Here is an 11,114-nt window from a genome sequence, read left to right on the forward strand (position 1 = left end):
TGAATGCTCATGTTCAAATATTTATTTTAACTCAGAACACTAAATCAAAACAATAAACAACGGAACACGAATGTCACGTTCTGCAGGCTAACCGAACTGTACAAAAACAAGATCCCACAACTGAAGGAAGGAAAAAGGGCTGCCTAAGTATGATTCCCAATCAGAGACAACGATAGACAGCTGCCTCTGATTAGGAACCATACTCGGCCAATCAAAGAAAAAGACAACATGGAAATATAACAGACTGCCCATCCCACACCTAACAAAATAGAGAAATAAACCGTCTCTCTCAGGTCAGGGCGTGACACTTCAACTAAACTCAAATAGCTTTTACACAAATTAATAATTATAAACATGTTAATAAAACATAATGATAACTATAACAATAAAATAATATAAACATGAAACCATTTCCACACTCAAAGCTAAACAATGTGTGAATGGTCAATATTTATTACGTTTATTATATAAAGGTTTCTAATCAAAACATTGTCTTCTCTCTGAGTGAAGATGTAGTAAAAAATACAGACATAATGAATAAAAAACGTCTGTCAGTTACTCTGGTGATGGCTGCTTTTCATTCACAGAGTTTGGATCTTAACTGAGCCAAATATCTCCATCTCATCACACATGATTTTGAACTGAGGGTAGAGTGGCTCAGTGAACGTGGTGTGGAATGTGTGCAGGTGGGTCAGTGTACCAGAGGAGACGTTGTAAAAGGACAGAGTGCCGTCCGGAAAGTCGAGATACACTCCTATACACTTTGGGTCAGGTCTGGGTACTGATATAACTGAGATCCTGTTACTATGAATAAATGTGTACTGTTCATTGCAGCAGAAAAGCCCCCAAGACCTCTTCTTCTCAATATCCCATCTGGGTGTACATGTCACCCCAATGTCAACCCAGCCAGTCCATTCAACCTGCCAGTAGAAACGACCATCAGACAGGGGCTCCCTGCAGCGTACTTTGGCCCACTTATCCGACTTTTTGGTCCGATGTGAGCAATCGGAGTCATCTGAATCCGAGAAATCAAAATAAGGATATGGGTGAACCTGCGTTCTCCTCACCACCCTCGTGTTGTCCTCGGACAGAGTCAGGTCACCATCTGCTGACCATAAGTCCAACTTCAGCTGGCAGGCATCTGTAGCAAGACAAAACAGCAGAAACACATATGTTATGCTCTCTTTACAATTTGCTTAAAAAGCTACCTTTTATTTTTGTAATTGTAGTTTGATGACTCACATTTCCTCAGGCCTGGTTTGATTCTGGACTCTCCACCATGGTCCAAACTGTGGGACAAAAAAAAAGTAATGTAGGACCTATTGAACCTGATTACAGTGGAGATTGCCTTGATTTCACTATATAAAATAGAGTCTTGGAAGCCCATTGAGCAATGAGGTGTTATCAAATCACATTTTATTGGTCACATACACATGGTTAGCAGATGTGATTGCGAGTGTAGCGAAATGCTTGTGCTTCTAGTTCCGACAATGCAGTAATATCTAACAATTCCACAACAACTACCTAATACACACAAAGCTAAAGGGGTGAATGAGAATATGTACATATAAGTGTATGGATGAGCGATGGCTGAGTGGCATATGTAAAGTGCAATAGATGGTATAAAATGTCATAATGTAAACATTATTAAAGTGGCATTGTATAAAGTGACAAGTAATCCATTTATTAAAGTGGCCAGTGATTGGGTCTCAATGTAGGTAGCAGCCTCTCTGAGTTAGTGATTGCTGTTTAGCAGTCGGGTAGAAGCTGTTTTTCAGTCCCAGCTTTGATGCACCTGTACTGACCTCACCTTCTGGATGATAGTGGGGTGAACAGGCAGTGGCTCGAGTGGTTGTTGTCCTTGATTATCTTTTTGGCTTCCTGTGACATCGGGTGCTGTAGGTGTCATGGAGGGCAGGTAATTTGCCCCCGGTGATGCATTGTGCAGATCGCACCACCCTCTGGAGAGCCTTGCGGTTGAGGGTCGTGCAGTTGCCGTACCAGGCTGTGATAGACCACACTCCAAGTGCCCTCACCTCCTCCCTGTAGGCTGTCTAATCGTTGTTGGTGATCAAGCCTACTACTGTTGTGTTGCTTGCAAACTTGATGATTGAGTTGGAGGAGTGCATGGCCACGGAGGGTACTATGGTGTTGAATGCTGAGCTGTAGTCAATGAACAGCATTCTTACATAGGTATTCCTCTTGTCCAGATGGGATAGGGCAGTGTGCAGTATGATGGTGATTGCGTCATCTGTGGACGTGTTGGGGCGGTATGCAAACTGAAGTGGGTCTAGGGTGGCCGGTAAGGTGGCGGTGATATGATCCTTGACTAGCCTCTCAGCGCTTCATGATGACAGAAGTAAGTGTTACGGGGCGGTCGTCATTTAGTTCAGTTATCTTTGCCTTCTTGGGTAGAGGAACAACGGTAGCCATCTTGAAGCATGTGGGGACAACAGACTGGGATAGGGAGCGATTGAATATGTCCGTAAACACACCATCCAGCTGGTCTGCGCATGCTCTGTGGACGTGGCTAGGTAATGCCATCTGGGCCAGCAGCCTTGCGAGGGTTAACACGTTTAAATGTTTTACTCACGTCAGCCACAGAGAAGGAGAGATGCAATCTTTGTTAGCAAGCCGTGACTGTGGCGCTGTATTATCCTCAAAGTGGGCAAAGAAGGTGTTTAGTTTGTCTGGAAGCGTGACGTTAGTGTCCGTGATGTGGCTGTTTTTGTAGTCCGTGATTTCCTGTAGACCCTGCCACATACGTCTCATGTCTGAGCTGTTGAATTGCGACTCCACTTAGTCCCTGTACCGGCATTTCGCTTGTTTGATTGCCTTGCGGAGGGAATAACTACACTTCAGCCATATTTCCAGACCTCTTTCCATGGTTAAATACGTTGGATCACACTTTCAGTTTTGCACGAATGCCGCCATCCATCCACAGTTTCTGGTTAGGGTAGGTTTTAATAACATCTCCAATGCACTTCTTTATAAACACACTCACCGAGTCAGCGAATAGGTCAATGTTGTTCTCTGAGGCTGACCGGAACATATTCCAGCCTGCGTGATCAAAACAATCTTGAAGCGTGGCTTCCGATTGGTCAGACCAGTGTTGAATGGTTCTTGTCACTGGTACGTCCTGTTTGAGTTTCTGCCTATAAGACGGAATGAGCAAGATGGTGTCGTGGTCGGATTTTCCGAAAGGAGGGCAGGGGAGGGCTTTGTATGCATTGCGGAAGTTAGAGTAGCAGTGGTCGAGAATCAGCCCTGTGTGTTGTGCAATCAATATGCTGATAAAATTTAGGTAGCCTTGTTCTCAAATTTGCTTTGTTAAAATCCCCAGCTACAATAAATGCAGCCTCCGGATATATAGTTTCCAGTTTACATAGGGTCCAGTGAATTGTTTGAGGGGGAATGTACATAGCTGTGAATATAACTGACGAGAAGTCTCTTGGTAGGTAAAATGGCCGGCATTTGATTGTAAGGAATTCTAGGTCGGGTGAGCAGAAGGACTTGAGTTCCTGTATGTTGTTATGATTGCACCATGAGTCGTTTATCAAGAAGCATACACCCCCGCCCTTCCTCTTCCCAGAGAGGTGTTTATCTCTGTCGGCGCGATGCATGGAGAAGCCCAGTGGCTGAATCGATTCCGACAACATATCCCGAGAGAGCCATGTTTCCGTGAAACAGAGAATGCTACAATCACTGATGTCTCTCTGGAAGGCAACCCTTGCTCAAATTTCGTCTACCTTGTTGTCAAGAGACTGGACATTGGCGAGTATTATACTCGGGTGCGGTGAGCACGTCTACGGAGCCTGACCAGGAGGCTGCTCGGTCTGCCCCTTCTACGGCGCCGTTGTTTTGGGTCAGCTACTGGGATCAGATCCATTGTCCTGGGTGGTGGTTCGGACAGAGGATCCGCTTCGGGAAAGTCATATTCCTGGTCGTAATGTTGGTAAGTTGACGTTGCTCTTACATCCAATAGTTCTTCCCGGCTGTATGTAATAAGACTTAAGATTTCCTGGGTTAACAATGTAAGAAGAAAAAAAAAAAGATACTGCATAGATTCCTAAGAACGCGAAACAAGGTGTCCATCTTTGTCGGCGCAATTTTCAGAAGGAAAAGTCAAATCAACTACATTTTCCATTTACCTGAGTTTCTCCAGTCTACAGTGTGGATTTTTCAGTCTATCAGAGAGCAGCTTCACTCCGGAGTCTCCTGGGTGATTGAAGCTCAGGTCCAGTTCTCTCAGGTGGGAGGGGTTTGACTCCAGAGCGGAGGCAAGAAACGTACAGCCTTTCTCTGTGACTAGACAACCAGAAAGCCTACAGAGAGAAGAGACAGCATAAAACAATGAAGAACTGCTAGAGTATATATTTTTTTAGGTTAAAAAGTTTAAATTCTATTTACATGCAGTTCAATCATTCCTATTCTACTGTTTCTGAGTTCTGAAGTTTACAGTATGCTTTCACAATATCAAATGTATAATCTACCTAAGATTCTGTAAGGCACATTTGGGGTTCCTCAGTCCAGCAGAGAGGAACCTCATTCCAGAGTACCACAGATTGTTGTCCCTCAGGTCCAGCTCTCTCAGTACTGAGTATGACCACAGGACAGGAGCCAGAGAGACACAGGAACGTCTGGAGAGATTACACTCCCTTAGCCTTGGGAGAGAAAGGGAGAGAATTTAGCGCTACGTTGTCTTGGTGTTTCCATTGTTACGGTACAGTTTTAAAGATGCAGTAATAAAATGCTTGTTCTACTATAACATACGGAAGATGAAACATAGCAGTTTATTTGTCACCCCAGAGTATGTATCTGACAGTGTGGATCCATCAGTCCAGCAGACAGCAGTTTTACTCCAGAGTCTCCCAGTTTGTTGCAGCCCAGACGCAGCTCCTCGAGCTGAGAGACTGCTATAGCAGAGGACAAACTTCCACAGGACTCCTCTGTAACCTCACAACCAGTCAGTCTGTCCAACATAAAGAAAAATGCATAAACAAAATGTAAAGGGGAGGTGTCTTTAATCCAGAATAAATTAACTTGTAGGGCCGTTTTCCAGACACAGATTAAGCCAAATCCTGGACTAAGAAGCTAGTTAACAATCAATGGTAATGGATAAGGGCATGTGTGCAATGTTTTTACATAAATGAACAAATCACCTAATGTCAAACCACATATGGAGTTGATTTGACCATTTTGAAAAATGGCACATATGTCCCAATCCCTTCTATTGATCCTGAACTTCCCCTTTAATTTTTTATTACATTTTCATTACTCACCTCAGGATCTTCAGTTTACAGTGTGGACTCAAAAGACCATTGGAGATCTGCTTCACCCCGGTGTCTGTCAGTTTGTTGTAGCTGAGATCCAGCTCTGTCAGACATGAGCCAGCTGACTGGAGAGCTGAGGCAACGGTTTCACAAATGTCATCTTTGAGATCGCACCCGGTGAGTCTATGTGAAACAACAAAAGATTATTGAATTGGTCAAACTTGCCAACATGCATGCCACCGTGCTGTGTGTTGGTCCAGGCACAGCACTCACCTCAACACAAGTGGCTGGTTGTGAGGACCCATCAGCACAAGTGGCTGGTTGTGAGGACCCATCAGCACAAGTGGCTGGTTGTGAGGACCCATCAGCACAAGTGGCTGGTTGTGAGGACCCATCAGCACAAGTGGCTGGTTGTGAGGACCCATCAGCACAAGTGGCTGGTTGTGAGGACCCATCAGCACAAGTGGCTGGTTGTGAGGACCCATCAGCACAAGTGGCTGGTTGTGAGGACCCATCAGCACAAGTGGCTGGTTGTGAGGACCCATCAGCACAAGTGGCTGGTTGTGAGGACCCATCAGCACAAGTGGCTGGTTGTGAGGACCCATCAGCACAAGTGGCTGGTTGTGAGGACCCATCAGCACAAGTGGCTGGTTGTGAGGACCCATCAGCACAAGTGGCTGGTTGTGAGGACCCATCAGCACTCACCTCAACACAAGTGGCTGGTTGAGAGGACCCATCAGCACTCACCTCAACACAAGTGGCTGGTTGTGAGGACCCATCAGCACTCACCTCAACACAAGTGGCTGGTTGAGAGGACCCATCAGCACTCACCTCAACACAAGTGGCTGGTTGTGAGGACCCATCAGCACTCACCTCAACACAAGTGGCTGGTTGTGAGGACCCATCAGCACTCACCTCAACACAAGTGGCTGGTTGTGAGGACCCATCAGCACTCACCTCAACACAAGTGGCTGGTTGTGAGGACCCATCAGCACTCACCTCAACACAAGTGGCTGGTTGTGAGGCCCACCCATCAGCCCCACACAGTGGCTGGTTGTGAGGACCCATCAGCACTCACCTCAACACAAGTGGCTGGTTGTGAGGACCCATCAGCACTCACCTCAACACAAGTGGCTGGTTGTGAGGACCCATCAGCACTCACCTCAACACAAGTGGCTGGTTGTGAGGACCCATCAGCCCACCTCCACGGGCGGTGGGCCCACAGCACAAGTGGCTGGTGTGGGCCCCAGCCAGGGCGGGGGGACCCATCAGCACTCACCTCAACACAAGTGGCTGGTTGTGAGGACCCATCAGCACTCACCTCAACACAAGTGGCTGGTTGTGAGGACCCATCAGCACTCACCTCAACACAAGTGGCTGGTTGTGAGGCCCCGCCCCCCACCGGCGGGGGGACCCATCAGCACTCACCTCAACACAAGTGGCTGGTTGTGAGGACCCATCAGCACTCACCTCAACACAAGTGGCTGGTTGTGAGGACCCATCAGCACTCACCTCAACACAAGTGGCTGGTTGTGAGGACCCATCAGCACTCACCTCAACACAAGTAGCTGGTTGAGAGGACCCATCAGCACTCACCTCAACACAAGTAGCTGGTTGAGAGGACCCATCAGCACTCACCTCAACACAAGTAGCTGGTTGAGAGGACCCATCAGCACAGCCTTTAGAAGCTCCGGTCCTGATCTTTCCAGGTTGATATGGCTCAGGTTAAGTGACTCCAGTCGGCAGTTGGGACTCCTCAGTCCAACAGAGAGGGGCTTCAGGTCCAACAGGGAATTGACGCTGAGGTCCAGGTCTCTCAGGTGGGAGTCAGGCAGCTGTAGTGCAGATGCCACCGTTTCACAGCAACTCGTCGTAAGGTGGCAGTCTGCTAGTCTACAGAGGAGAGATGTTTATTATGAGAGGTGTGGATGTAGTATAGGACTAATTAAATGGTCTAGAAGACATATAGTGACATACTGTACACATCAACACTTCAACTCACATAGCCTTTCGGCAGCATCGAACAGCTGGGACCAGCCTCTTACGCCCCTCATCTGACGTGTTGTACACTTTCAGGTCCAGTTTGTCTAACACTTCCTCTGACATCAAGAGTACGTATGCCATCGCCGAGCACTGTGCAGGCGTCAGCTTCTTCTCAGCAGGGTTTTTGGATGTCAAGAACCTTTGAATTTCATTCACAAATGAGGTATCGTTCAACTCGATCAAACAGTGAAAGAGATTGATGCACCTCTCTGGGGAAGGATATTGTCTTTGTTTTTCATCTGAAAGTCTATCTTTGATGTACTGGATGGTCTTCTGGATGCTCTCTGTGTCTCCCTCTGTCTGGAGCTGTAGGCTTTTCAAGAGGATCTGATTGGACTCCAGTGAGATGCCCAGAAGGAAGCGGAGGAAGAGGTCTAGGTGACCGGTCTTGCTGTTCAACGCTTTATCCACAACACTCCTCTGCAAGTCATGCAGTGTTTTCTGCTGCTGCTCAGAACCTCTGTGTTGTGGCCTGTAGTCTTCATCCTCGCTGTAGCCTCCCCGGCATCATCCCTGTAGTCATCATCCCTGTCTCCAGAATCACTGTAATTTGTTCTTGGTAGCTCTTGGTAGTCTCTTAAACGAAATGGGTTGACATTTTCACTGGCATATGAGAAAGCAACATAGAGTGCTGCAAAGAACTCTTGAATGGTGAGATGCACAAAGCTGTACATCTTTACTTGAAACATTGGATCCTCCTCTCTGAAGATCTCTGTGCACATCCCTGAGAGCAAGAAGGCTTCGTTGACATCAATGCCACACTCTCTCAAATTGTCTTCAGAAAACACCAAATTGCTCTTTGCCAGGTTTTGGAAGGCTAGTTTTCCAAGCTTCAGAATGATCTGTACGTCAGACTCTGACAGATTCCGAGGATCTGGTTCGTTTTTCTCGTGATACTTCTTGTTCTTCATGTTTGTCAGAGTGAGTAGGAAGCGAATGTACATCTCAGTCAAAGTTTTAGGGAGTTTTCCATGGTCATTTTCCCTCAACATTTTCCCAAAAACCATGGCAGCAATCCAACAGAAGACCGGTATGTGGCACATGATGTGGAGGCTTCTTGATGTCTTTATGTGGGAGATGATTTTGCTGGCCAGGTTCTCATCATCACTGAATCTCTTCTTGAAGTATTCTTCTTTCTGTGGGTCGTTGAATCCTCGAACTTCAGTGACACGGTCAAAACAGTCAGAGGGTATCTTATCAACTGCTGCTGGTCGGGAGGTTATCCAGAGGAGAGCAGAAGGAAGCAGATTCCCCTTGATGAGGTTTGTCAGCAGCACGTCCACTGATGTTGTCTTGGTTACATTAGACAACCTCTTGTTGTTACGGAAACACAGAGGAAGTTGGCTTTCATCGAGGCCATCCAAGATGAACATGACTTTACCACTGACCATCTTCTTTGCATCCTTCATATCTGTTAGATCAGGGTGGAAGTCACTCAGGAGTTCCAATAGATTGCAGTCATCTTTGATCAAATTCAAGTCCCTAAATGGAAGTGCGAAGACAAAATCTACATCCTGATTGGCTATTCCTTCTGCCCAGTCAAGGATGAACTTGTGCACTGAGACTGTTTTTCCGATGCCAGCGATTCCCTTCGTCAGCACAGTTCTGATGGGTACCTCTTGTTTGGATTGGGATTTGTCATTATGTTCCTCTGTCTTAGGGTCTAAAGATCTAAACATGTCATTGCAGTTGATTGCATGGTCTTGAAATGCTTTGGTCTGAGCCGTATCATCAATCTGCCATACCTCATGCTCCTTATTAACCCCTTCACTCTCCCCAGCTGTGATGTAGAGCTCTGTGTAGATCTTGTCAAGCAATGTTGGGTTTCCCCGTTTTCCAAGCCCCTCAAAGATGCTCCCAAACTTCTTCTTCATGTTGGACTTGTGTTTGTCCTTGACTTTTGGCAGCTCTTCATCTAATGAGGAAAGAAAATTGATAGTGTCGTTGGATGTATAAAGTATCTTTACTTCAGTTACTGGTTTCAAAGTCCAATTTCCTTTATGGGCGTACTTTATGATTGGGTTTTTGTGTGTGTGTGTTAGTCTACAATTGGGACATCCATTTTTGGACTTTAAAATTAATTCTATACTGTATATCCATTGATTCTTGAAGAATACAACTTACAAATACCTCATGAACTTAGTTCAACTGTCGTACCCTTTCAGAACACAAAATATATATTTTTTTATTTAACTAGGCAGGTCAGTTAAGAACAAATTCTTATTTACAATGACGGCCTAGGAACAGTGGGTAAACTGCCTCGTTCAGGGGCAGAACGACACATTTTTGTCAGCTCGGGGATTCCATCTAGCAACCGTTTGGTTACTGACTCAAAACTCTAGCCACTAGGCTACCTGCCGCTCCAAGCTTAATTGTATTATTTGACAGGGACAGTGCATATTAACTAAGCAGCATTTCTGTAATAATTCGTCTTGTTTTTCTTGTGCTATTATAACAAAAATAACAATAAAGAATTGTCTTACCAGCACCATGTGAAGGGATAGTAACACTGATGTGTTGATAAACTGAACCTCCGACATTGCAGCCAACAAGCTGGGGTGCAGCGACAACAGAACCACCCTGAGCCATAATGGAGGATGGCGGAGGGGCAGGTTGAGCCGTAATGATGGACAGAGGGTCAGAGTCATGGGCTGGAACAAGGGACTGAGGAGTCTGATCCATGATATCAGAAAGTCAGTCCCCTTCCCCTGAGAGAGCCAGAGGCAGAGAAAGAACAGAAAATATACATTGAACACCTTCCTTATATTGAGTTGCACCCCCTTTTGCCCTCAGAACAGTCTCATTTCAGTATCAGTATTTTAGTCCTATGCCATAATCACATAAGGTTGAATTGTCATCATAAACATGTAGGATACACAAAGGATATAGTTGCCAGAAAGATGCCGTAGTATATTTATTTTATTTAACCTGGTACGCCACTGAGTATACTTAAGCAATAAGACCCGAGGAGGTGTGGTATATGTCCAATATACCACGGCTAAGGTGCCTGAACACAGCCCTTGGCCATATATCACAACCCCAGAGGTGCCTTACTGCTTAAAATATACCACGGCTGTCAGCCAATCAGCTTCCAGGACTTGAACCACCCAGTTTATATATTTTCTTTAACAGACGACCTGACCACGATAAGAGCGAGACACCGTGCAGCAAAGCAAGCAATTCTTTAAATCTCAACACATAAACAAAAATGGTAAAAGACAAAATGTACAACATGGGTAGGATGTAACACATATCATTATAACGGCCATATAGAGCTTAGAATCCCTAAAAAGACGACATTTACCGTATGTAAGTTGTCTTTTTGTCCTGTCTACTCTGAGCATTGTATAGTAGACTACTTCCTTAACATTACAGTTAACCGTAAAGTTGTATAACATCTAGCAACTGTTCTAACAGGTTTGGTGATCGGATAGAAATGGATTCAAACAAATAGGCCTTAGCTTGTAATACAAAACTGTCTGTCTGATAAGAGCGAGACACCGTGCAGCAAAGCAGACATTATTTAAATCTCAACACATAAACAGAAAAGGTAAAAGACAAATGTACAACATGGGTAGGATGTTACACATATCAATATAACGGTCATATAGAGCTTTGAATCCTTAAAAAGACGACATTTACCGTATGTAAGTTGTCTTGTAGTCCCGTCTACAACGGCGCTTCTTTCTCGTTCACATTTCTTTCCCCTCTGTTCTGGGCGTTGTACGGTAGGCTACTTCCTGTTAAACGCAAAGTTTCATCACCTCTGGAAACTGTTCTGTTCTAACAGGCTTGGTG

At 45.4% G+C, this 11,114-nt stretch overlaps 1 protein-coding gene across 1 annotated transcript; it reads right to left on the reverse strand.

Moving 5' to 3' along the window:
- LOC106564225 (NACHT, LRR and PYD domains-containing protein 12) lies at positions 1 to 11,114 on the reverse strand. The gene is made up of 11 exons (XM_082958601.1): positions 10,959 to 11,114; positions 9,800 to 10,024; positions 7,900 to 9,231; positions 7,276 to 7,813; positions 6,912 to 7,166; positions 5,283 to 5,456; positions 4,805 to 4,972; positions 4,494 to 4,664; positions 4,152 to 4,325; positions 1,243 to 1,289; positions 1 to 1,141 (listed from the first exon to the last, which is right to left on the reverse strand). Exons 2-11 carry the CDS (start codon positions 9,996 to 9,998, stop codon positions 582 to 584), a joined length of 3,618 nt encoding a protein of 1,205 aa, XP_082814727.1. The 5' UTR covers positions 9,999 to 10,024; positions 10,959 to 11,114; the 3' UTR covers positions 1 to 581.

Source organism: Salmo salar, chromosome 12, assembly GCF_965601325.2.
Source record: "Salmo salar chromosome 12, fSalSal1, whole genome shotgun sequence".
NCBI lineage: Eukaryota > Metazoa > Chordata > Actinopteri > Salmoniformes > Salmonidae > Salmo > Salmo salar.

Coding starts and splice junctions, on each gene's coding strand:
- LOC106564225 (XM_082958601.1), bottom strand. CDS start 9,998: ATGGATCAGACTCCTCAGTCCCTTGTTCCAGCCCATGACTCTGACCCT. Junction 7,167..7,275: donor CGATGCTGCCGAAAGGCTAT/GTGAGTTGAAGT, acceptor TCTCCTCTGTAG/ACTAGCAGACTGCCACCTTA. Junction 1,290..4,151: donor TGTAGACTGGAGAAACTCAG/GTAAATGGAAAA, acceptor TTTGTCCCACAG/TTTGGACCATGGTGGAGAGT.